The 27,749-nt window shown below is 44.1% G+C and overlaps 1 protein-coding gene across 1 annotated transcript; it reads left to right on the forward strand.

Annotated features, from left to right (window-relative positions):
• The first annotated feature begins 678 nt into the window (after positions 1-678).
• LOC146626047 (NACHT, LRR and PYD domains-containing protein 12-like) lies at positions 679-27,551 on the forward strand. Its single transcript, XM_085363157.1, has 10 exons — positions 679-743; positions 846-1,450; positions 2,890-3,110; positions 10,280-12,053; positions 13,140-13,313; positions 13,799-13,972; positions 17,801-17,974; positions 21,962-22,138; positions 23,155-23,328; positions 27,094-27,551. The coding sequence occupies exons 2-10, from the start codon at positions 1,401-1,403 to the stop codon at positions 27,104-27,106; spliced, it is 2,931 nt and encodes a 976-aa protein (XP_085219283.1). The 5' UTR covers positions 679-743; positions 846-1,400; the 3' UTR covers positions 27,107-27,551.
• Positions 27,552-27,749: the final 198 nt, after the last annotated feature.

The following is a 27,749-nucleotide window of genomic DNA, read 5'->3' on the forward strand; positions in this document are numbered from 1 at the left end:
AATCAAATCGATTATAGAAATCGGTGCTGATACCCGACCCTAGTTGTAATCAAATAAATGTGTATGTACTTTGGCTAAGCCTCTGTTTAAAATCCCATAAGATAATAATTTTAATTAAAATGGGCTTGGCTCTGTGTGTGTGTCTTGACTTAATAACAAATATTCACATTAATAAGAATAACAAGTTCACACAGATGTTTTAATCACTGCTGCAGTCGTGAGTGCAGAGAAGGCTGACAGGCTGAGGAATGAGGAAATGAAAGTGAGTGTCAGGTTGTTTAGGTGCAGTGAAGGGCGGAGTTTGCCGTCAGCCAGCAGGTTACCTTCACAGAGTCATTTACACTGGGAAGTGTGGACAGGACTGTCCCTCATCTCACAGGAACAAATTCAGCGAGTGTCACTGAGCCTGCACTCTGGAACAAGGGTTTGGTTAACAAACTGTTTCCCAGAAGTCTCTGACTGAGCCTCTGAAGGCACACAGGTAACCCTGCAGGACGTCCTGCTCAGCTGGATTCCCGTTTCCTGTGAGTCTGAACAAAAGCTTTATTTTATTTACCACATTTAAACTGAAAGATTAAGTAAAGCATTGATAGGCTGACCAAAAACACTGAAATCCTTCCTGTTCAAGCAAAGAGAGGGAGAGACTTCCTGTAAATGAGAGGGGAGGAGCAAACATGACTGAGATACATGAAAACAGGAAGTAACAGAGTTCAGGGTCTGTTTGGAGACAGAGCTGCGACAGGGTGAGTGTAAACACCTGTACCTGCATGTTTTGACCACATCTGTGCTCAGCATGGTGGCATGATTCATTCTGAAGGCAGTGAATTCGTGTTTCATGTGTTCAGCTGCTGTGGATCCTGACAGGGACGTGTTTAAACTGGTTGGGCTGATTTAAAGCAGGAAGTGCTGGATGATGTGACGAGTGTTAGTATGAGAGTGGAAATGGGTCAAAGTTCATGAGGAACCAGGATGATTCTTTCCGGAAACATCAGGACGATCTGACCAACAGCTGTGCTGAGCTCAAAGTCAGAGTTCTGGCTGTCATCAGGTTTAGATCATTTACTGAAGGAGTAGAAATGATCAGTAAAATTTATATTAATGATTTCCTGGTACCTCCAGGCATTGCTTCCTTGTCTCGTGATCTTTATAGATCTCTGTCACTTGTTCCTCCAAATATTTTGATTTAAACTGCCATCACATTTCATTATTTATTAACTGAAGGTGCTGGAACCAGCAAACTGTATCACTTGTAAACAAAAGTTTGAGATCATCTACCGTAGATATTTTATAAAGGATCTATAATTGTCATAAAATACTATCTGTTGTTATTAAGTCGGTAGTTTGAGTGAGGAGGAAGCTTCACAGCAGCTGTGTGTTTGTGGTGGACCTCTCAGAAGAAGATGATGGAGGAAGAGGAGGGCAGAGGAGAGTCTGCAGACCTCAGTCCTGGGTAAGAGAATCGAACTGATCTATGTTTGTTTGTTATCTTAATTAAATGTATTTGCAACTGAACACTGAAAAACAACTACAATTATAATTTAGTTTTCGTACAGTCAGGGGCTCCTGGGCTGTGTGCACACCTGTGACCCTGTGTGGATCAGAGAAACTCCAGTATATAAATCATTACAGACGTCTGTACATCTTCATGCTTATGAGTCTATGTGAACTTTTAACCACAGTTATGCAGTGCTGCGAAAAAGTTTTTGTCCTTGCCCTGATTTTCTTCCTCTCCATCTTTTTTTATAATCTTACATTTACTTTTTTGCATTTGACACGATTAACATGAATTAAAAGAAAAGTTTTATAATAATTTTATTTATTACGTGGGAACCTGTCCAAATCTACCTGGCTCTGTGTGAACGAGGGAGAAACAGTTTATTTTACAATCTGCTGAATCAAAAAATTACTGAAATGAAACCTGTTTGACAAAGTAAACTAAGCTACAAAACCTCAAAAAGAGGCACATCATGCCACGATCTCAAGAAACGGGGCTTAACTGGGATTGATGTTGTGATGTGACCTTAAACAACAGGCTGTTAATGTGGACCACATCTCTCCACAGTGATCTGAAAGACTCATTGGCAGTTCTTGTAAATGCTGGATTGCAGATCGTTTCACACAGGACCAGATAGGTTTGTAAATTTATTTGGTGACCCGAGACATGTGTGACCAATAAGGAATCAGAAAGGGGGAAATGCTTTCTCACTGGACTTTATATCTTGAAATTGTTTCTAAATAAGTGACAGTAAGGTTTAAAACAGCAGTCAACATATCAAGTAGGAGCAGGAAACGTGTGTCAGCATGAGAGCTAAAGCTCTGTATGTAAATCTCTACCACACATTTTAGAGCTCAGTTCAAACTGAACTATGCCAAGCTAAATGTCAGTGAAGGTTCTCTGTCATCCAGGTCATTGTAGACTAAGGAGCTTGGAAAGAAAAGCATCTGGACTTCTTTAAGTTGCTTGAAGACGTTTCACCTCTCATCCGAGAAGTTTCTTAAGTTTCTCAGATGAGAGGTGAAATGTCTTCAAGCAACTTAAAGAAGTCCAGACGCTTTTCTAGCCAAGCTCCTTAGACTATGCCAAGCTAAGCTGCGCAAGGTGGCTATAAAACAGTGAACGACATAAGCAGCTGTCTCTGAGAAAGGCTTTTACTGTGAAGTCTCTCTGCATTTCATATGAAACTGCAGGCAGACCACTGATTAATAGACCAGGCAGACAGGAAAAGCAGTTCATTAGTGTTATAAAATAAAAGCTAGCATCACCACAGGAAGTAACTTCACTTTTACCGACTCTGTGACCATCACAGATTCTGCAAAGTGTCATCAGATCTGGATCTTCTTTCACTAACAGGCAGCAAAAGTTTTATTGATGATGAAATGTGTTTACAGAGAGAAGAAGATGAAGGAGCAGCTGTCCTGCTGTGCTTTGTGTCAGGACGTCCTGAAGGATCCAGTCTCTACCAGCTGTGGACACTGGTTCTGCAGACAGTGCATCTCCTCATACTGGGACCAGTCTGCTTCATCAGGAGACTGGTCCTGTCCCCAGTGTGGAGAAAGATCCAGAAGCAGAGCTGGACTGCAGACAGCCAGTCAGAGCAGCTGTGTACAAAGTAAGACTGAACATCTGTCTGCTGATGGACTCATTTCTGAAAACTGGACTTCTTGTTGTGTTTTCTTTCTATTCATAAATCCATCCCTCTGGGGCCGGGTCACACTAAGCAGGGATGGCCAATGAATCAATCAATCAATCAATCAATCAATCAATCAATCTATTATGTCTAATTGTTAAATGTTGTCATTGTGGGTCTTAAATTTGTAAGTCTGAGTTCAATCTATATGATCAAAGCCATTCCTTTGATCCTGACCACCTCTCCAGCCACTCTGTGCTGGCGGAGGTTTTATTGTATCTGGAAGATCTGTTTCTTGTGATGTTGCTTCCTGCTTTTATGATCCTTTTGGTAAGCAGGAAGTCATGCATACAGAGACACACACACACATACACACATTCTCACCTGCATACACACACACACACACACACACACACACACACACACACACACACACACACACACATTCTCACCTGCATACACACACACAAACACACACACATTCTCACCTGCATACACACACACACACACACACATACACACATTCTCACCTGCATACACACACACACACACACACATACACACATTCTCACCTGCATACACACACACACACACACACATACACACATTCTCACCTGCATACACACACACACACACACACACACACACACACACACACATTCTCACACACACACACACACACACACATACACACATTCTCACCTGCATACACACACACACACACAAACACACACACATTCTCACCTGCATACACACACACACACATACACACATTCTCACCTGCATACACACACACACACACACACACACACACACACATTCTCACACACACACACACACACACACACACACACACACATACACACATTCTCACACACACACACACACACACATACACACATTCTCACCTACACACACACACACACACACACACACACACACACACACACACATTCTCACACACACACACACACACACACACACACACACACATACACACATTCTCACACACACACACACACACACACATACACACATTCTCACCTGCATACACACACACACACACACACACACACATACACACATTCTCACCTGCATACACACACACACACACACACACACTCTCACCTGCATACACACACACACACACACACACACACACACATTCTCACCTGCATACACACACACACACACACACACATTCTCACCTGCATACACACACACACACACACACACACACATTCTTGCACATGCATACATGCTTACACATACACACACATAATGCCTTGTCTTAGAACCATTGGGGGGTTTTACGGTGGGAGGTGCTTGTGCTGTGATGTGTATTGTAACTGTCATGTCAATAAATAGCTACGGGGACAGCTGCTCTTGAAAGGACACAAAAAAAAGGATTTGAGCTTCAAGAGCTGTTTCTTGACCTGTGTTCAACTTGAAACAGTGTCCTTTCACCTAGTAAGGCAAAAGTCAACAGTCCTCCAGCCGACGCAGGTGGCCTTGAAGGATATAGTAATGATAATAATAATAATAATAATAATAATAATAATAGCCAGTGAAGCTGCTTCAGGATCGGGGAGATGTGGTGGGTAGAGGAAGTCCTAGTAATATTACGAGCAGCAGAGTTCTGGACACGTTGGAGCTTGTTAATGGATTTTTGTGTAAGGCCAAATACAGGGAGTGCAGAATTATTAGGCAAATGAGTATTTTATCCACATCATCCTCTTCATGCATGTTGTCTTACTCCAAGCTGTATAGGCTCGAAAGGTGTGGTCTAATGACATCAACACCCTATATCAGGTGTGCATAATTATTAGGCAACGTCCTTTCCTTTGGCAAAATGGGTCAAAAGAAGGACTTGACAGGCTCAGAAAAGTCAAAAATAGTGAGATATCTTGCAGAGGGATGCAGCAGTCTCAAAATTGCAAAGCTTCTGAAGCGTGATCATCGAACAATCGTTTCATTCAAAATAGTCAACAGGGTCGCAAGAAGCATGTGGAAAAACCAAGGCGCAAAATAACTGCCCATGAACTGAGAAAAGTCAAGCGTGCAGCTGCCAAGATGCCACTTGCCACCAGTTTGGCCATATTTCAGAGCTGCAACATCACTGGAGTGCCCAAAAGCACAAGGTGTGCAATACTCAGAGACATGGCCAAGGTAAGAAAGGCTGAAAGACGACCACCACTGAACAAGACACACAAGCTGAAACGTCAAGACTGGGCCAAGAAATATCTCAAGACTGGTTTTTCTAAGGCAGCACGGTGGCACGGTGGTTAGTACTGTTGCCGCACAGCAAGAAGGTCCTGAGTTCAATTCCACCATCAGGCCGGGGTCTTTCTGTGTGGAGTTTGCATGTTCTCCCCGTGTTTGCGTGGGTTCTCTCCGGGTACTCCGGCTTCCTCCCACCGTCCAAAGACATGCAGCTTGTGGGGATAGGTTAATTGATTAATCCAAATTGTCACTAGGTGTGAATGTGCGAGAGAATGTGAGTGTGAATGGTTGTCTGTCCCTGTGTGTTAGCCCTGCGACAGACTGGCGACCTGTCCAGGGTGTACCCCGCCTTTCGCCCTATGACAGCTGGGATAGGCTCCAGCGCCCCCCGCGACCCTGAAAAGGATAAGCGGAAGCGAATGGATGGATGGATGGATGGATGGTTTTTCTAAGGTTTTATGGCCTGATGAAATGAGAGTGAGTCTTGATGGGCCAGATGGATGGGCCCGTGGCTGGATTGGTAAAGGGCAGAGAGCTCCAGTCCCACTCAGACGCCAGCAAGGTGGAGGTGGAGTACTGGTTTGGGCTGGTATCATCAAAGATGAGCTTGTGGGGCCTTTTCGGGTTGAGGATGGAGTCAAGCTCAACTCCCAGTCCTACTGCCAGTTTCTGGAAGACACCTTCTTCAAGCAGTGGTACTGGAAGAAGTCTGCATCCTTCAAGAAAAACATGATTTTCATGCAGGACAATGCTCCATCACACGCGTCCAAGTACTCCACAGCGTGGCTGGCAAGAAAGGGTATAAAAGAAGAAAAACTAATGACATGGCCACCTTGTTCACCTGATCTGAACCCCATTGAGAACCTGTGGTCCATCATCAAATGTGAGATTTACAAGGAGGGAAAACAGTACACCTCTCTGAACAGTGTCTGGGAGGCTGTGGTTGCTGCTGCACGCAATGTTGATGGTGAACAGATCAAAACACTGACAGAATCCATGGATGGCAGGCTTTTGAGTGTCCTTGCAAAGAAAGGTGGCTATATTGGTCGCTGATTTGTTTTTGTTTTGTTTTTGAATGTCAGAAATGTATATTTGTGAATGTGGAGATGTTACTTCCAAGAACATTCAGCTTTGATATTAATGAGTTTTTTGGGTTCATTGAGAACATGGTTGTTGTTCAATAATAAAATTATTCCTCAAAAATACAACTTGCCTAATAATTCTGCACTCCCTGTAATAGTGAGTTACAGTAATCAATTCGAGAGATAACAAGATTATGGACAAGAATGGCAGTGACATGAGGAGTGAGGAAAGGGCGGAGGCGATTGATGTTACGGAGTTGAAAATATGCTGCACGTGTTACATTATTGATATGTGAATTAAAGGATAATGTGCTATCAAGAATGACACCCAAGCTTTTCACAGAGGGAGAGATAGGGACCAGCGAATTATTGATAGTGAGAGGAAAATCGTTAATTCTGGATAGCAATCGTTTAGTGCCGACCAGGAGAAGTTCTGATTTATTGCTGTTGAGTTTAAGGAAGTTGGAGGAGAACCAGGAATTGAGTTCTGCTAAGCAGAGGGTGAGGGAGGGTGGAGGAAGAGTAGAATCGGGTTTGGTAGAGAGGTAAAGCTGGGTGTCATCGGCATAGCAGTGGAACTGAATGTTACATTTACGAAAAATGTGTCCGAGTGGAAGAAGGTAGATGATGAAAAGGAGGGGCCCGAGGACAGATCCCTGGGGCACCCCAGTAGATAGAGGAGAAGGCTGAGAAGTGAAGGATTTTAATTGAATGAACTGAGTGCGGTCAGACGGGTATGATTTAAACAAGGCTAATGGAGTGTGAGAGAGACCAATAGAAGCTAATCTGCTAAGGAGAATGGGATGAGAGATGGTGTCAAAGGCTGCACTCAGATCAAGGAGAATAAGGATGGAGAGGAGACCAGAATCAGCTGCCATGAGAAGATCGTTTGTATTTTTATAAGAGAAGTTTCGGTGCTATGCAGAGGACGGAAACCAGACTGGAACTGTTTGTAAAGGTTATTATCAGTGAGGTGTAGATGGACTTGTGAAGCAACTATTTTTTCAAGAATTTTTGAGAGGAATGGTAGATTGGAGATAGGACGGAAATTGTTAAAGTTGTTGGGATCTAGACCTGTTTTTTTCAGGATTGGGGTGATGGCGGCAACTTTGAAAGAAGCAGGAACAGTTCCAGTGGTGAGTGAAGAGTGAATAATAGCAGATATGAGGGGAAGGAGAGGGGGTAGACAGGCTTTGACAAGGACAGTGGGGATAGGATCAAGCTGGCAGGTACAAGGCTTTGATTTGTGGATGAGATCAGCGATATCAGTTAAAGACGGAAGTTGAAAAACAGAGGAAGTGAGAAGGGGTGGAGTTAAGACAGAGGAGCATTAGGGACCAAGTCTACGTGTATTTTATGGTAAATGGCCTGTATTTATATAGCGCTTTACTAGTCCCTAAGGACCCCAAAGCGCTTTACATATCCAGTCATCCACCCATTCACGCACACATTCACACACTGGTGATGGCAGCTACATTGTAGCCACAGCCACCCTGGGGCGCACTGACAGAGGCGAGGCTGCCGGACACTGGCGCCACCGGGCCCTCTGACCACCACCAGTAGGCAATGGGTGAAGTGTCTTGCCCAAGGACACAACAACCGAGACTGTCCAAGCCGGGGCTCGAACCGGCAACCTTCCGATTACAAGGCGAACTCCCAACTCTTGAGCCACGATCGCCCGTATGAATTATGAATTTTTTTAGTGAAGAATAGCATTAGAGAGTCGCAGAAGTTAGATGAGTAGAGATGAGCGGGCAGAGAATCAGGTGGCCTGTTAAAGGAGCTGAATAATGAGAATAGGGTCTTGGTGGAGTCCTCACATGAACAGATAGTGGTAGAATAATAGGCAGATTTGGTTTGACTGATACATTCCTGATAAAACAGAACATGATTATTAAACATATCCTTATGAATAGTAAGGCCAGTTTTCTTGTAAAGACGTTCAAGCCGTCGGCCTTTAGCTTTCAATAATCGGAGTTCGGGGGTGTACCAGGGTGCAGAGCGGGAAAAGAGTACAGTTCTGTTTTTTTGTGGAGCAAGAGAATTCAAAATACTACTGAGGCTATGATTATAATTAAATACTAGATCATCTTGAATTGTTAAGAGACAAGCAGCTAGAGAGCAGAAGAAATGATATCGAGATTTATATTCTTGATATTGTGGAAAGAAATAATATGAGGATTGTTAATTATGGAGAAAGTCATGTGAACATTAAAGGAGAGAAGTAGATGATCAGAGATTGGCAGCTCGTCAGCTGTGCAGTTGGAGGGGGTAAGTCCAGAACAACAGACTAGGTCCAAAGTATGGCCCTTAGTGTGGGTAGGGAAGTTTTTGTATTGTTTAAGGCTGAAGCTATCAAAGCAGGATAAAAGGTCTTTGGTAAGAGGATGATCGCAGTTATCCACATGGACGTTGAAGTCACCCAGCAATATTATATTAGGGGAAACAGTTGCTAGGTTGGCCAGCAGATCAGCAAAGTCACTTATAAAAAATTTTTTAAAGCGGATCTAATGTCCATCACTGGTCACCAGGTCTGTCAATTTCCTGTTGAAGAGGCGTGAGTACTCACAGCTGGCCCATCATCAGTCATGTCGGCAGGCCTTGTGGGGGTTGGAACAGCTGTAGTCGCTTCCTTTGTTCTTTGATAACCCAGGTCTGAGCCAGCACCGATCAGCCAGAACTCTGTTATCATGGTTCAGAATAGGTAGTTGTCATTCAATGTCTTCCTTCGAGAGTGTCGCCAGGCACACGACGCAACTAACCATCGAGTATCCAGCAGCAAATGTCTCTTCGGGACAATTGGGCTCTCTCCCTCCCTTCGTTGAGGGACCAGTTGATCAAATCCATAATTTTTGAAAGATGCATCCGCCTCCCCCAGCTTGTCTGGGGGAACACCGAGGTATTCCTATATCGGCAAGAGATATAATCTCTCCAGTATGTCCTGGGTCTGACCCGGGGCCTCCTCCCAGTGGAACATGGCCAGGACAACTCACCCAGGAGGGATCCTTGTCAGATGTCCGAACCACCTCGACTGGCTCCTTTTGATATGGAGGAGCAGCGGCTCTACTCTGAGCTTCTCCCAGATGGTTGAACTCCTCACCCTATCAGTAAGGGAGAAGCCTGCCACCCTTCTGAGAAAACTAATTTCTGCCACTTGTATCAGCAAAGTAGTTCTTGAGTTCACTGCTGACGACCATAGGTGAGGGTAGGAACGTAGCTCAACTGGTAAATAGAGCTTTGTTTTACACTCAGCTCTCTCTTCACCAAGACAGGCTGGTACAGGCGATCAATACACCCGCAGCATCAATCTCCCTCTCCACTTACTGGTGAACAAGAATTCTCCACTTGGGGAACTCGTCCTTCAAGTCCTTTAAAAACACCCTTCAAAAAATACTCAAGGGGAAACAGTCAAATGCTTTCCATAAAATACATATACACTGGTTGGGAAAACTCACATGCACCTTCAAGTGTGCTTGAAAGGGTAAAGAGCTGGTCGAGTGGTTTGCAATTGCTGCATTCCGCTTGGCCTGTTGGTACCTGTCAGCTGCCTCAGAAGTCTCACAGGCTAACCGAGCCCAATAGGACATCTGGTTTGGGGGTTACCACCACATCAGGCACCAACCACCATGTGCTCACAGCTCTGGGCAGTGGTTTCGGCAATGGAGGTGCTGAACATACTCTATTTGAACTCATTTCCCCCGACAGGAATGCTGTCAAAACTCTGCTAGAGTGGGAGTTGAAGATCTCACGGACCGGTGTCTCTAGAAGGAATTCCCCATGCACACTCAATATATGTTTAGGCACAGGTCTCGCCTTTTTAGTGTCATTATTTTTTTTGTTTTTCAGCAGATGTTGGTCTGCAGGAGGTTTTAGATGAACATAAGATCAGTCTGAGGAGGAGATGTGTGCGTGATGAAACAGGAAGTAGAACCCTCATCAACACCATCTACACTGAGCTCTACATCACAGAGGGACAGAGTGAAGAGGTTCATACCCAACATGAGGTGAGGCAGCTGGAGACAGCTTCCAAGATGGACGCCCTCCATGACCCTCCAATCAGGTGCCAGGACATCTTTAAAGCCTTACCTGACCAACAGACACCCATCAGAGTGGTTCTGACCAACGGCGTGGCTGGTGTTGGAAAAACCTTCTCAGTGCAGAAGTTCACTCTGGACTGGGCAGAGGGCTTGGAGAACCAACATGTCAGTGTGGTGGTTCTGCTTTCATTCAGGGAGCTGAACCTGATCAGAGATGAGCAGTACAGTCTTCTGGAGCTGCTCCATGTTTTCCATCCAACATTACAGAAGGTCTCAGCAGAGAAGCTGGCTGTCTCTCAGCTTTTGTTCATCTTTGACGGCCTGGATGAAAGCAGACTTTCATTGGATTTCACCAACAGGAAGCTGCTGTCTGATGTCACACAGAAGTCATCAGTCAGCCAGCTGCTGACAAACCTCATCCAGGGGAATCTGCTTCCCTCGGCTCTCGTCTGGATAACTTCCCGACCCGCAGCAGCCAATCAGATCCCTCCTACATGTGTTGACAGGCTAACAGAAGTACGAGGCTTCACTGACGCCCAGAAGGAGGAGTACTTCAGGAAGAGATTCAGTAATGAAGAGCTGTCCAGCAGAATCATCTCCCACATGAAGACATCCAGGAGCCTCCACATCATGTGTAGAATCCCAGTCTTCTGCTGGATCACTGCTACAGTTCTGGAGCACATGTTGACTACAGAGCAGAGAGGAGAGCTGCCCAAGACCCTGACTGACATGTACTCACACTTCCTGCTGGTTCAGACAAAGAGGAAGAAGAACAAGCACCACGAGGGACATGAGACGAGTCCACAGGAGCTGACGGAGGCTGACAGGGAAGTTCTTCTGAAGCTGGGGAGGCTGGCGTTTGAACATCTGGAGAAAGGAAACATCATGTTCTACCAAGAAGACCTGGAGCAGTGTGGTCTTGATGTCACGGAGGCCTCGGTGTACTCAGGAGTTTGTACAGAGATCTTCAAAAGAGAGTGTGTGATCTTCCAGAAACCAGTCTACTGCTTTGTTCATCTGAGCATTCAGGAGTTTCTGGCTGCAGTCTACATGTTCCACTGTTTCACCAGCAGGAAGACAAAGGTGCTGAGGGATTTTCTGGATATCTGGCATAATATCCCATCACTTATTGAGCTCCTTTCAGAAACCATGAGAGAATCACTGAGAAGTAAAACCGGCCACCTGGACCTGTTTGTCCGCTTCCTTCATGGCCTCTGTCTGGAATCCAACCAGAGACTCTTAGGAGGTCTGCTGGGTCAGACAGAGAAAAACCCAGGAACCATCCAGAGAGTCATCAACAACCTGAAGATGATGAACAGTGATAAAATCTCTCCTGACAGAAGCATCAACATTTTTTACTGTCTGATAGAAATGAATAACCTCTCAATACATCAGGATATCCAAGAATTTTTGAAGTCAAAAAACAGATCAGAGAGACTCTTTGAGATCCACTGCTCAGCTCTGGCCCACATGCTGCAGATGTCAAAAGAGGTTCTGGATGAGTTGGACCTGCAGAAATACAACACATCAGACCAAGGACGACACAGACTGATTCCAGCTGTGAGGAACTGCAGAAAGGCTCGGTGAGTCCAGATGTGATCATTTACACCGTACACAGTGTAGACTGGTAGATTTGTTTTTAATACGTAGACAGTACAAAATCATTTTCTTTAGTTTTAGTTTTACATTCAGCTTTCCTTTGGTGAAAGCAAAGCTCAGCAGTTTTTCACACGGTAAAAGGAGTATAAGGCCACTCATACTTAGGGGGTTATTGTCATTGGATCCTTAGAACACCTGGGTGGATGATGTAGATGATGGTGGTGGCTCAGTTTTTTGGTGATTAAATACAAAAAATACATAGATTTCTGTAATTGTTGGATAACATTTAAATAATATGACAGGAAAATGCAGCCATTTAAAGTCACTTTAAATCTAGCTGAAATCAATTTATTTTGTTTTATATTTATTAGAAGGCTCAATCATGTGTTGTTGTGAATGTATTTAAATGTAACATTCACTGGCTGGTAAAGATTTTGTTTTCATCTGGATGTGGGAGACTTGCTGTGTCTTTCTCTGTCAGCCACTGTGTTTGTATAGAGGTGGAGAGCAGTTACCTTATTCTGTCTCAGGCTCATAATTAGTGACATAGTGAGTGGTTCAATCTCCATGAATCACTGGAATAATAATAATGGATTGGATTTATATAGCGCTTTTCAAGGCACCCAAAGCGCTTTACAATGCCACTATTCATTCACTCTCGCATTCACACACTGGTGGAGGCAGCTACAGTTGTAGCTACAGCTGCTCTGGGGCAGACTGACAGAAGCGAGGCTGCCATATCGCGCCATCGGCCCCTCTGGCCAACATCAGTAGGCGGTAGGGTAAAGTCTCTTGCCCAAGGACACAACGACCAGGACAGAGAGCCCAGGGATCGAACCGGCGACCTTCCGGTTACAGATACGCTTCCCAAGCCCCTGAGCCACGGTCGCCCCACAAACACAAACTGCCTACACCAACAGAAATAGCCTCTGCTACTCCAAAACTGCTCCAGATGACCTCAACAACAGAAACTGTCCTTGCTGCTCCTCCACACACACTTGAGCTTTTTTGCATTAATGTACACTCGGTCTGTCTTTATAACACAGATTGTATATTTTCTATAATCACAGACTGGCTCAGTGTGGACTCTCAGAGACTCACTATGAAGTTGTGGTCTCAGCTCTGAAGTCCAACCCCTCCCATTTGACAGAGCTGGACATGAGTGGAAACAAGCTGCAAGGTTCAGGCGTGAAGCTTCTGTGTGCTGGACTGGAGAGTCCAAACTGTCGACTGGAGACTCTGAGGTGAGTTCACTGACTGCAGCTGTTGTTTTTTTCTATATTTCAGATCTTTGATTCATGTTTGAAACTTTCTTTAGTTCCTAAATGTTCAGGATGTGTCTGAAGACAAATGTGAAGAAGTTTGAGTGCTTTCAGAAATGTGGTCTCTTGCCAAATGACTGAACAACAGTTTTTCCTTTTGGCTCCAAATAGAAGTGACAGGCTATTATGAGGATTTTGATCTCACTCAATTAAACATTTAAAACATTCCGCTTTGTTTTTCAAATTTTACTCCACTCAGCCATTTAAACTAATTGTCGTTCAGAAATCATAAAAAATGAAACTAAATATTGAAGCTCACTATTTCTATTATTGCTGGAGAAGCAACATGTTCATTCAGTATCAGCTTTTATATTCTCAATTTTCTGCTGTGAACACATTATGAATACTGAATGACTTCAAACAGGAAGTCAATTTGTTAAGCTGATACCTTTTACATTTTTATTCAGATTGGAGAAATGCAGTTTGTCAGATATCAGCTGTGATTATCTGGCCTCTGCTTTGAAGTCCAACCCCTCCCATCTGAAACATCTGGACTTGAGTCTTAACATGATGCAAGATTCAGGATTGGAGCGGCTATGTGGTTTTCTGGAGGATCCACACGGGGGACTGCAGACTCTGAGGTTAGACGCCACGTTTTTATGATATGCAAATCCAGAGAACTTAAATTTTCAGTTCTATGGATTTAACAGAATTTTATCTTACTGTAGTAGTAAGTCATTACCAGTTTACTGGGTAAGAAGCAATTAACATTAATCACACACCAGTCAAAACACCCAAAAGTTCATTTTAACTCTCAAGAACTTATTGACATTTAATGAACAGCATAGATGTCCTGCCAGTGTCAGTGTGTCTCTGCCTGCAAAGTCTTTGGGTTTTTTTCTCTTACAAAATATTTTATAAGTAAGTAAAGTTTATTTATTAAGTGCTTTTCATACACAGGTAGTCACAAAGCTCTGTGCAAGGTTAAAATAAACAGAACGTAAAGTACCAAAACAGACAATACAATGTAAATTAAAAAAAATAATAAAAAAAAATAACAACAACAACAAAATTGCTCAACAGAAGGCTTGTTAAAATAGAAAAGTTTTAAAGGATTCCACAGAGTCCACCAAACGTAGCTGTGGTCGTAGACTTCCGGTGCCCGAAGCCAGACTCAATAACCAATGTACTTTAAAAGAACCGATCAAAAGACTTGTTCCAAGGTCTCACCAAACTCCTAGTACACCTGAGTTTTGGCATCAGCCGCTGCCGGTACCTGTCAGCTGCCTCTGATAACAGATAACACTCCTGTATGTATAATGTGTAGGTACAAAAATGCTTTAGTCTATTTGGTGTAGATTAAACTTGCTCAGAATCATCAGATTGAGTATGTAGACTGAATGACCCAGAGGTGTACTGAGGAGTACAAGGTGAACAGGAATAGAGACAGCATATAGTCCATTGTTGAGCTCCTGTATAAGAATTAGATAACTTTATTAATCTCTAAGGAAATTATATAGTTACAGTCACTCTAGGGCAGGGGTCTCAAACAAACGGCCCACGGGCCATTTGCGGCCCACGTCACCTCTGCTTGCGGCCGGCATATAAATGTGAAGAAGAATTTTTTTTAAAATTATTATTCAAAAAATGATTTAATACGACGGCAGAGTGTTACAAGCATGGCCCTTTAAGACTGTAGCCTCGTGGGCGGTGTAGTCCGTGCTGCAGGGAGAACATGTGGGACCGCCCCTCCCGCTGTGTGTGTGTGAGGGAGGGAGAAAAATGGAAAGTCGAAAAGTACGAGGTGCTACCGAGCAGAAACGGGAGATGGAAGCAGTGCCTGACCAGCCCAGTTGTAAGTAAGCTGTAAATACTCGACTGTACACTGTGTTCGTGTTTTCCTCCAAAACAATCAAGTTCTGCTGGAGCAGCCTTTCAACGCCTCTCTCTGTCTCTCGCTAGCAAAGTTGACCCAGACAGTAAAGCTAGTTCCCGGCTACGAGCCCGACACAGAACCCGAAGTATTAACCTGGCCAAGGTAACAAGGGAGTGCAAACATGTTGAGGGCTGTGTTAGTTCAGTGAGAGATTTATTTGTAAAGAAAACAATTTTCACTTGCCGTCGAAAACTAATATGTACGCTTATGCCTGCATTTTTATTTTGTTAAATACAAACAAAATTGTAGCAGAAGTGCTGCTACGTGTCTGGCCAGAAAGAGCTGTTTATTTGGTAGTTCAATGAAACTACTGTACTATACCGCTGAGTGACTGTCTTCTGCTCGTCAAATACATTTCATTGCATTTTCATTGCAGTTAAGAGTGAGAAAAAAAATTGCGTTCATGTTTGAAATTTTGTTTTGCTAACTAATACTTAGCAAAGAAAAATACAACAAATTTAAATGTACAATTTAGTACAGGGAGAGGAGCTACAGAAAGTGTGCCTCACCAGTGTGGAGTCCATGCAGCTCTGGCTGGGAAACCCCACACATGCAACATGTTTACAAGTGGCATCACACTGATTAATGCCCCACTTCAACAGTGACACATGGAACCTTAGTTTTACAAAAATTTAATTTACACAATAAAAAATAAATAAACTGTATACAGTTTATTTATTTTTTATTGTGTAAATTAAATTAAATTAAATAAATAAACTGTATACAGGGCAGCACGGTGGTTAGCACTGTTGCCGCACAGCAAGAAGGTCCTGAGTTCAATTCCACCATCAGGCGAGGGTCTTTCTGTGTGGAGTTTACATGTTCTCCCCGTGTTTGCGGGGGTTCTCTCTTTGGACGGCTTCCTCCCACCATCCAAAGACATGCAGCTTGTGGGGATAGGTTAATTGGATAATCCAAATTGTCACTAGGTGTGAATGTGAGTGTGAATGGTTGTCTGTCCCTGTGTGTTGGCCCTGTGACAGACTGGCGACCTGTCCAGGGTGTACCCCGCCTTTCGCCCTATGACAGCTGGGATAGGCTCCAGCGCCCCCCGCGACCCTGAAAAGGATAAGCGGAAGCGAATGGATGGATAAAACAAACAAAACACTACATTTTAGGAAATATTAGTGGGTGTTTTCTTGTTTGTTTTTTGTACTACTTGAACACTAAAGTGGCCCTCCAATGAGATGACAGTGCCAGAAGTGGCCCACGGCTCATTTGAGTTTGAGACCCCTGCTCTAGGGCAATAACAGTAACAGACTGAACTGAATTAAACAATACAATATATTACAGACTTTAGAAAGATATAAGAAATAGCTCTAATATATACAAATGGCTCAATTATAGATCCATCCATCCATTCTCTTCCACTTATCCTTGTCAGGCTCGCATGGGGGGCTGGAGCCTATCCCAGCTACCATAGGGCGAGAGAAGAAGAAGAAGAAAGTGTGTACATTATTGTACTTTATTGAGCCCCGTGGGGAAATTGCTCTCTGCATTTAACCCATTCACTCAGTGAAGCAGTGGGCAGCCATTGGGCGCCCGGGGAGCAGTGTGTAGGGACGGTACCTTGCTCAGGGGTACCTCAGGGTAGCTGTTAAGGGGAATCGAACCCCCGACCTTCCGATCATGGGGCAACCACTCTACCTACTGAGCTATCCCTGCCCTAGGGAGAGGCGGGGCACACCCTGGACAGATCACCAGTCTGTCACAGGGAAACACATTTAACCGTTCACACTCAAATTCATAACTATGAACAATTTAGAGTTACCAGTCAACTCAGCTGGGAAGCTGAGGTAACCAGAGAGAATGCAAACTGGGCCAAATATACCATATACACATACACAAATATATAAATACAGATTATACAATAGGGATAAATAGAATAAACAGGAATAAGAATACCAGGGAATTGCACATTTCAACTTTTGTGAGTCTATTACACCGTTGAATGTTAAAAGAGAGAGAGAGAAAAAATATATATAAATATGTAAAAAATATTGCACAGTGACAAAGGCACTACACATTAGTTGTTCCCCCCTCCTTTGTCCCCCTGTTTCCCCTCCCTCTCCCCTCCAGAGAGGAGGGGAAACAGTTTGATGGCGTGTGGGACAAAGGAGTTTTTAAGTCTGTTGGTCGTTGACTTGGGGAGAAGCAACCTGTCACTGAACAGACTCCTCTGGTTGTTTATGGCCGTGTGCAGATGATGCCCAGCATTGTCCATAATGTTCAACAGGTTCTTTATTGTAGTAGGCCACGAGATGACAGACTTCTGAGCATCACGTCTGTCCTGAAGATTGTCTCCTTGGCATCTTTGCTTAGGGCTTGTTATTGTGCTGCCATCACCAGAACCTCTGTGTTGTCTTTTTCTAGCCACTATTAGGCTTAGGCTATATGTGTCTGGTTCATAATAAATTACATTAGAGTCTCACTGTTGGACACATTGCATCATATAATCTGAAAAACAGTGAAACCCTCAATGATTTAAACCAGAAACTGTCGAATAAGCTTTTTTCTTTTCCTCTTTATACAGACTGGAGTGGTGCAGTTTGTCACAGGTCAGCTGTTATTATCTGGCCTCAGCTATGAAGTCCAACCCCTCCCATGTGAAACATCTGGTCCTGAGGGGAAACAACCTGCAGGATTTAGGAGTGAAGCAGCTGTGTGGTTTCCTGGAGAGTCCCCGCTGTAGACTGGAAACACTGAGGTCAGACACTATGTTTTAGTTATGTTAAAGAGGCTGCAGACATTAGGCTGATATTAATAATAAAATAATAATGGATTGCATTTATATAGCGCTTTTCGAGACCCTCAAAGCGCTTTACAATTCCACTATTCATTCACACACTGGTGGAGGCAGCTACAGTTGTAGCCACAGCTGCCCTGGGACAGACTGACAGAAGCGAGGCTGCCATCGGCCCCTCTGGCCATCACCAGTAGGCAGTAGGTGAAGTGTCTTGCCCAAGGACACAACAACTGAGACTGTCCGAGTCGGGGCTCAAACCGGCAACCTTCCGGTTACAAGACGAACTGCCAACTCTTGAGCCACGATCGGCGATCGCAGTATTATACTGATCTACAATCAGGATCTTCATTGTGCACTCTTCTGGTTTTGGTTCAGTCAGTATCTGGTGTGGCCACCATTTGCCTCACACAGTGTAAAACCGTTGCATAGAGTTGATCAGGTTGTTGATTGTGGGCTGTGGAACATTGGTCCACTCCTCTTCAATAGCTGAGCGATTTTGCAGAATATTGGCAGGAACTGGAACATGCTGTCATATACCCCGGATCCAGAGCATCCCAAACATACTCGATACTTCCAAATATGGGTACAACCATGGGTACAACCATCTCCCAGGACCTGAAGTGGGAGACCAACATCAACTCCATCCTCAAAAAGACCCAGCAGAGGATGTACTTCCTGAGACAACTGGGGAAGTACAGTCTTCCACAGGAGCTGCTGATCCAGTTCTACACTGCGGTCATTGAGTCTGTCCTGTGCTCCTCCATCACAGTCTGGTATGGAGCAGCCACTAAACAGGACAGGAGCAGACTGCAGCGGACTGTACGGGCAGCAGAAAGGATCATCGGCGCCCCCCTGCCCTCCATCCAGGATCTGTACCTCTCAAGAACCAGGAACCAGGCAGGGAAAATCATCACAGACCCCTCACACCCTGCACACAGACTTTTTGATCTGCTGCCCTCTGGCAGACGGTACAGAAGCCTGCAGACCAGGACCACCCGACACAGGAACAGTTTCTTTCCCCTCGCCATCTCCCTTCTTAACAGTTGACCTGTCACACTGCTCCCACTGCCAGACTGCAACTGCACCTTATGTACATTTTGTAGTATTCATTCCACCTCATTCATTTCTGTATTTTATGTATATAAGTTTAGATTCGTTATTTATAGTTGGTTTACACAGCTTTGTGTATGTATGTGTAATGTGTATATATAGACACTTGTGTGTGTGTGTGTGTGTGTGTGAGATTTACATTGCTGTGCTTGAGAGCCACCATCTACCGGAACCAAATTCCCTGTATGTGTCTGCACATATACTTGGCCAATAAACACGATTCTGATTCTGATATTGTGTAGAGATCCTTGCAATATGGGGCTGTGCATTATCATCCGGCAACATGACAGTTGTGGATGAATGGCACAACAATGGGCCTCGGGATCTTGTCACGGTATCGCTGTGCATTTAAAATGCGAGGAATAAAATGCACCTGTGTTCGTTGTCCATAACATACGCCTGGCCATACCAGAACTGCACCGCCACCATGGGCAACTCGATCCACAACAGTGACGTCAGCAAACCGCTGATGCCACACACCGATTGTTGCTGCAGCTGGTCTCAGATGATCCTAGAGGTGAACATGCTGGATGTGGAGGTACTTCCAAATTCTCTGAAACGCCTTTGGAGATGGCTCATGACAGAGAAATGAACATTAATTTCATGGGCAACAGCTCTGGTAGACGGCTCCTGAAGAGTGAAGAAGAGCCTCAGAAAATGAGAGCAGAAGGAAAAAGGAACGGTCAGCTTTGTTTTTAATTGGCTGGAAGAGTGGAAGGTCAAAGATGTTACAGACACAGGAAGTGACCATATAGTCAAGGCTGGAGCAGCTGGGCCGTTCTGGGTTTCTCTGATTTTGCTGTTCTGGTCCTGATGCTGTGAAACCAGAGGGCAGCATATACATATTTACTAGGGGTGCAACGATATTCGTATCGATATTGAACCGTTCGATACAGTGCTTTCGGTTCGGTACGCATATGTATCGAACAATACAAAATTTTTAATTTATCAACTTTCCTTCTGACGATGCTGTCTGTGTTGAGCGCTCAGTGAATCTGCACTCGACAGTGCAGCCTAGGCGGAGTAGTCGAACGCAGATTCACTGAGCGCAGGGCAAGCTAGCGAGACAGAAGTTAAGCTCTCCTTGCAACATGGACCTCCCCCACCCTCATTCAGATCTGGCGTTTGGAATTATTTTGGTTTTCATGTGACGTATGACCCTGAAGGTAAGCGAGTCATGGACTAAAGTAAAACAGTATGTTGGATGTGCCATGCAATGCTTAATTACATGGGTGGGAACTAGTGTGTTAGCGCAGTTAGCTCGTTAACGTGTTGGCCGTCTAGCCCCATGCACGGGGCGATTGGCGGTAGCTCGTTAACGGAGATTTGCCGTGTTGTGGCGTTAAGGTCATTTCAACGAGATTAACCTGAAAGCACTAGTGGGAACACAACGAATATGACTGCACATTTACGCCGACATCATCCTAGTGCAACGACAAAAACAACAAGCATGCTACTAACTTTAGCCGAGTCATTTAGACAGCTGTTAGCACATGATTCTCCTTATGCTGCTGAGAATATAGCCCAGAAGAAGCGGATAGTATAGCTTTTATTTTGGAAAGAGCCATTTCTCTGTAATAAACTCTCTTTTCCAAAGATGAGTGATTCCTCAATCAGATACAGGGCTCGCAATATCGCTAGCCCAACGTCCCGGGGCTAGCGATTTTTTCAGTCGGGCTACCAAAATCTATCTTTGCCCTGCCCGTCCGGCTATTGTAGGAAGCAAAAATATATGTCAATGCTTTTGCATTCTTTCAGAAATGTAGCTGGGTAATTATGTCATTGGCATCGGTGAGCCACTGTCAATATGTGACATATTGAAATCGCGTTTGAATTTGCGCTTGTTTTTTGCTTTCACTTTGCAATCGTGAACTGTGTATAGAGAGCGACAGCACTGATCTGTGAGTGATGATAATTTGTGCACCAATTCCTCTGACATCGTCTTATTAATCGTTAGCTTACTATGCAAACATGACAAGTGAAATCTCCCGCAGCTTAAACATGTGAGAGGTTGATCGCGCAGAGAATCGCTGAGCTTATGTGAGTGAGTGTGTAAAAGCATTTCAGTTCTGCTGAGCCAAATAAGACAGGTCAGGGTGAAGAAGTGACAGCCAAAGAAAAGCTTACCACAAAACGGAGAAGTTATGACAAATCAGACTATAAGGCAAAAAGAAAGTGCAGCTTTATGGTTTCATGGACAAAAGAATTTCTGTGGCTGCAATATGACGAGCTAAATAACCAGGGCTGCGCATAAGTGGTCCGCAGGTGCGCATTCGCTGTCAAAATAAAAAACGCGCACAAGATAAGAAATTGCAACGCGTGTTTGCGTACATAAGATTTTCAGGAGGACAGACATTTGTTTAGAACTCTTAAAGATGTCGAAGACGCTCCTTTAAGCAATTACTGTGATGTTCCTCCACCTCCAAAGAAATGTCAGGAGTCCGAACCACAAAAGAAGCACGTATTCTCGGAAAAGTAGTTGCAGGAGGTGAGCTGGCTTCAAACAAATGATGAACGCACAGAGATGTGGTGCGGGATGTGCCGCGAAAATTTAATAAATGACAAATTAAAAAGGCATCAACATTTTTTTTTGTATCGAAAAAATATTGAACCGTGACACCAAAGTATCGAACCGAACCGTGAATTTTGTGTATCGTTGCACCCCTAATATTTACATATATGAAATTCTTTCTAACTGTTCTTTTAACCTTGAAACATAAAGGCCTGTGGTTGAAACAAACATGCGCACACACAAACACATATAAGCTGTTTGGATTATAAACACTGAATGATTTCAATTAAAAAATCCAACACACATATCTTTTATTTGTTATTTAGGCTGAGCATCTGCAGTTTGTCACAGATCAGCTGTGTTTATCTGACCTCAGCTCTGAAGTCCAACCCCTCCCATCTGAAACATCTGGACCTGTGTCACAATTACAAGCTGCAGGATTCAGGAGTAAAGCAGTTGTGTGGTTTTCTGCAGAGTCCATACTGCAGACTGGAAACTTTGAGGTCAGTCACCATGTTGTGTGTGGATGTACATGATAAAAACATTGTGGTGGCATTAAACTGCAGATGTAGCCCTTCATGCAGAGTAGGCCCATTATGGCAAAATCTGATTATCTAACAAAATATTCATTATAAAAAAGCACCATGCAAGTTAAAAGACATCAGAAAGAAAGTAAGGAGGAGGTGGTGAGGGACACAGGGTCGTCTGGTTTGGAGTTAGGCCTGAACTATAGCAGCTGTTTCTGACCACAGGCGACCAGTGGTCCCTGTTGGCCCACAGCTTCTGGTGGGGCGGTCAAGATTAAAGTCAGTTTCTAGTGTTATGAAAGTGTCTCTTTTTTAATTTGGCTAAATCACTGGGCCATAACCATACTGTGGACCATTCACTCTTAATTAAACAGCCATGAGCATGGAAAACAGACAAATCCTAATTTCTCTGACACTCATTAGTATATCTGAGAATAAAAAGCAGTGAAACCACACGATCATAAGCAAAGATGAGAAGCAAACTGAACAGGTTAGATAAACACAGACCAGTATAGAGTCTTTGGTCCAGACTGGAACAGCTGTGTGCCCAGTTTGAGCTCTCTTCAGTGCTGTGACCTGACAGACCCAGAGGGGCCATCACATCACATTTAGAAGCTCCCCTGATGGAGCCACAACACATGTCCAATACTTAGTCTGTCTTGTTGGACCAACTGGAAGAAATGATTCAAGGACTTAGTCACAGAACAGAGATTCAAATCTCCAAAATCCAACTGGCTGCATCAGGACATATAGTCTGAAACTCTGCACAGTTTCCTGTTTGAAGCTGCTTCCTGTTGGCTTCAGCTGTTTGGAGTTTCCATTTTCTGAACTTCTACATTCTGAAGCTTCTTCAGCTCTGAACAGATGATGAAACACTGAATGATTTCAAGCACTTTGTCTAATAAACATAAGTGATTTCAGTTGAGTTATTTAATAAACTTGTGCTTTATTTTTCCTCCGCGTTTTTCTAAACTCATCTTTTCTTTATGCAGATTGGAGTACTGTTTTATATCAGCTGTTGGCTGTGAATATCTGCACTCAGCTCTGACATTCAACCCTACCCATCTGCGAGAGCTGGAGCTGAGAGGAAACAACCTGCAGGATCTACATGTGAAGCGGTTGTCTGATCTTGTAGAGAATTCACACTATAGCCTGGAAACTCTGAGGTCAGTAAATGGTTGTAGTCAGTCAATGTTGCTTCAGTGGTAATGTATTAAACATGGTTAACTTCTCTAGTAATGAAGTGTGAACAAGTTTGTTGTGGACGTACCATATTTTCCGCACTATAAGGCACACTTAAAATCCTTTAATTTTCTCAAAAATCAACAGTGTGCCTTATGTATGAATTCGAATTGTGCTTACTGACCTCGCACCGATTTCATGTGCTACACGGCGCTCAAAAATCTGTCAAAAATGTTTAAGTACGACTTTGGTAAGAGATGAAGCCGCACCGCTTGATGGATTGTTGGACCATTACAGCTACTGTAGTCAGGAGCCTCGTGGAGGAATCTGGGTCCTAAACTCCGTCTTCTTCAGGTCCCAAAAGCCAATCGAACAGTGCGGCATCACTGAGAGTTACAAACTGTCTAAATTCTTTCATCTTTAATACAATGATCAGCGTTGCAGCTTTACCAGGTGTAACAATTAAGTTTAACATCCAGGCATCCGTGAAAACAGGATTCATTAAATTTAACGGAGTTAGAAGTTAGCAGGAAGTTAGCTCACTAGCTTCCACCTAAACATGATATAGCATGTTCTGACTGAGAGATTTCTGAAACAATTCAAACGTACAGCTCTGCTGTCACTTCCAACATAAATGAAGACAGAAAACTAAACAGCAGTGACGTTTGTAGGGTTACTGAAGTTTTTTCAAGTCTTTTCAAGGTTTGAAAGTGCTTGAATTTCAGATATGGTGCTTAAAAGTGCTTGAAAGTGTAACTGTATTTCATTCACCATAAATAACTATCTGATTCAATAGTTTTCTTATCAGATAGAAAAATAAAATGAGTTGCAAACTGTAAAAGCAAAATTTCCCCGCCTGGGCTGCCTTGCGCCTCTGTCTGGGTTTTTTGGGGGGGGGTTTTGCCTGTCCCGTTTGGCTCTTTTGCATCAGAATTATTGTCTAAAGGCGAAGAAAGAGGCCCAACGGATTTGCTTTACCAAATTGACCATCCCAGCCTTATTGGAAAGATACGGGACAGATTTGACTGGGGAAAAGAAAGGGGAGAAAGAAAGAGAGAGAAAAAACAGCGGGGAAGAGGGACGGGGATAAAGGGCAAAAAACAAAAACCAACAAAATAAGCAGACAAAAAATACATCCATCAATCACCTGGATCACCTGTTGAGAAAGAAAAACGAAAACAAGCAGAAGAAGACGAGAGCAATACAATAAACAACGGCATGATGATCTATGGGAATATAACAGTAAATACTAAATGTTAAACATTATTGTGCAGCATGTAATATCGACAGCGCACAGTGTGCTTTGAGGTAGGAGCCAAAAAGGGTGTAGTTTGTGTGTGTGAGCACCCGTGTGTACACCTGTGAGCATGGACGCGCTTGTTCTTAAAAGGTTCCTTCATGTAATGATCTGATCTCCCGTGTTTTAAATGCACCTTAGAACAACACGCAGCAACACTACACATGAGCGAGAGGAGGGAGGTTTGGGGTCTTCACACACCGCTGTTCTCTGCTAGCCATCGGGGTGGGGGAGCTTGAAGGAGGTGTTGGCCTGGGGCGGTCTGCTTGCCTCCACCCCGGGGGAAAGGGTAACATCTCCTGGGTCTAGGTGCCGTTTCCCCCTCCAGGGGTGAGGGTACCTGGACCCGGGGTATAGAGTTTGTTTGGGGAGTGTGATTGTGTGTACAGTGTCCATGTATGTCAGTCCCTACGTTGGGTGAGTGCTGAGTATTTGTATATGTGTGCATGAGGGTGGGAATGCATGTTTGTGTCTGTGTGTGCCTGTTTGTCTGTGTTTATATGTCAGGTCGGGTCTTAGACTCCACCTCTCTGGGAACTGCCAGGCCCTCCAAAGTGTGGAGGCCTATCTCCCCTCACCACACTCCCTGCCGGTGGCTGATGCCCTCAGGGGTCGGTGCATTGGTGGTTCTTTGTGTCCGGGGCTGGGCGCTCAGGTATGTACCAGCTCACTCCTGGTGACTACTTGGCGGGGCCTGGTGCCTGTTGCTCGGTCAGGCCTCTTCCGGGGTAAAGGGGGCCCTCGGGCCTCCGGCCTGTGGGCCTGTGGCTCGGTTCACTCTGGCACAGCTGGCTGCCGGCAGAGCCGGCGGGCACGCCACTGCAGCCTCCTTTGGCTTCTGCTCCGTGGCTACTGGGTGACGCCTCGTCTGGGGATCCTCAGCCCTTCCCAGGAGGGTGGCACAGATGCCCCTCCGGTGCTCCTCCTTGGGCTCTCGCACGCTGGGGCCTCTGGATGTCTGGGGCCTGGATCTCCTCCATGCCTCCTTCATGCCCTGAGGGACGGGGCTATGGCTCTCTACATCCTCTAGCAGATCATTACATGTGGAAACCTTTTGAATACAAGCACGCTGATCCACACAGGTGTGCACACGCGTGTTCACTGTTCATAGACATAAACTACACCTTTCTTGGCTGCTATTTCCAAGCACATTGTGCGCTGTTGGTCCTGCTTGCTACACAACAACATTCAATATTTAGTATTTACTGCTGTTTACACTTAGCTAGATTAACGTGATGGTGTTGTGTTTAGTATGTTGCTCTGTTGTTTTTGCTTGTTTTCTCTTCTTTCTCTCAACGGGTGATCCAGGAGATTTGTTTTCTTTCTCTTTTTAAGTTTCCTTTCTCACTGTCCCTCTTCCCTTCTGTTTTTCTTTTCCTTCATCTGTCTTTCTCCCTTTCCTATCCCTCAGTCATGTCTGTCCCATCTGTAACAACTGAAAATTAAATTAAATTAAAAAAACAAAAAACCATTGTCTGTAGCAAACACAAAACACAGGAAAACGTGTTAAAGAGTGAAAAAAAAAACCCAAAAAACAAAAATGTGTTTATCGTCAGCACCTGCACGTTAAACTACTTAAACATTATAAATATCTTCAAGCTCACACTGAGGCCTGTGGTTCACTATCAGCCACTGATAGTGTTGGGAAGGTTACTTTTAAAATGTATTCCATTACAGATTACAGATTACATGCCCCAAAATGTATTTTGTAACGTATTCTGTTACGTTACTCAATGAGAGTAACGTATTCTGAATACTTTGGATTACTTAATATATTACCATGCTACATGAATGTACTATTACTGTGTGATTTATTACTATTACTGAAGGTTACTCGTCATACCAACGAGATGTTTAAATCTTAATATAAATGAGTAACAGTGGGTGGACATTAGGTAAGGCTGCACTTTTTGCAGTGATCTCGTGTAGAAAACTATTTGTGCGTATATAAAACAGGTCCGCGGCTCTGAACCGTAGTAAAGGGACCTCTGGCTGATGCGTCGGGTTCGTGTCGGGCTCGTAGCTGAAAACTAGTTTTACTTTGTTGTCTGGCTCAACTTTGCTAGCGAGAGACAGAGAGAGGCGTTGAAAGGCTGCTGCAACGGAGCTTATTGTTTCAGAGGAAAACAGGAACACAGCGTACAGTCGAGTCTTGATAGCTTACTTACAGCTAGGCTACACTGCCCAAGGCTACATTCTTTAGGGCTGTGCCTGTAACACTCTGCCTATTGCCTTCATATTAAATAATTTTTTGAACAATAATTTTTCATTATGTGGACCACAAGTAGGGGTGACATGGGCTGCAAGACTGAGATAAATGTGCTGGAAAAGCTTGAAATGGGACATTGAAAGTGCTTAAAAAGTGCTTGAATTTGACCCTGAAAAAAGCGTATGAACCCTATCTCTGGAAACACTCATTTATCTCCTCTGCTCTTCCTCCTTCTCTCTGCAGATGGAGGAGATGATGGTAAACAGGACGGTGTGTGTGCTGAGAGGAGCAGCTGTGTCCTGATGATCCAGAGAGGTTGAAGCAGCAGCAGCTTGTGTGTAGAGACGCTCTGACTGGGCCATGTTACTGGGAGGTGGAGAGGAGAGCTTCATCCAGCAGTGACTGACAGAGGAATGAAGTGCAGATGACTGTCAGTGCTGCAGAGTGAACTGCTCTGAGAACAGCTCCACTGTCAGACACAATGTAGAGTCCAGCATCAGCCCTGTTTGTCCCTCTGGATCTGACAGGATCATCAGTGTATCTGGACTGCTCTGCTGCTGCTCTGTCCTTCTACAGTCTCTGCACAGTCTCTGTCTCACTCTGGCTTCAGACCCTCCTGGATCAAACTCACCAGGAAAGGTTTCAAACATCACTGATTAATAAACATAATGTTTTTATAAGATTGATGTCACTTTTTCATGTTTGTGTGCAGTTTCACTGTTTTTTTTATTAGAAATAATTAAATTGTTGCTTAAATTTATACAAAATGTCAGAAATCTGCACTGACATGAAGGTATAACTGGACATCTTTGACTACAGTTTGTTTTTGCCTTGTTTGGTTTCAGTGTTTTCAGCTCAGCCTCACGTGTCTGAATTTGCAGCCATGTTTCATTGACATG

The sequence above is a fragment of the Diplotaxodon limnothrissa genome, linkage group LG9 (genome assembly GCF_057381915.1).
Source record: "Diplotaxodon limnothrissa isolate DT_005_m linkage group LG9, D_limnothrissa_male_GT1.1, whole genome shotgun sequence".
Lineage (NCBI taxonomy): Eukaryota > Metazoa > Chordata > Actinopteri > Cichliformes > Cichlidae > Diplotaxodon > Diplotaxodon limnothrissa.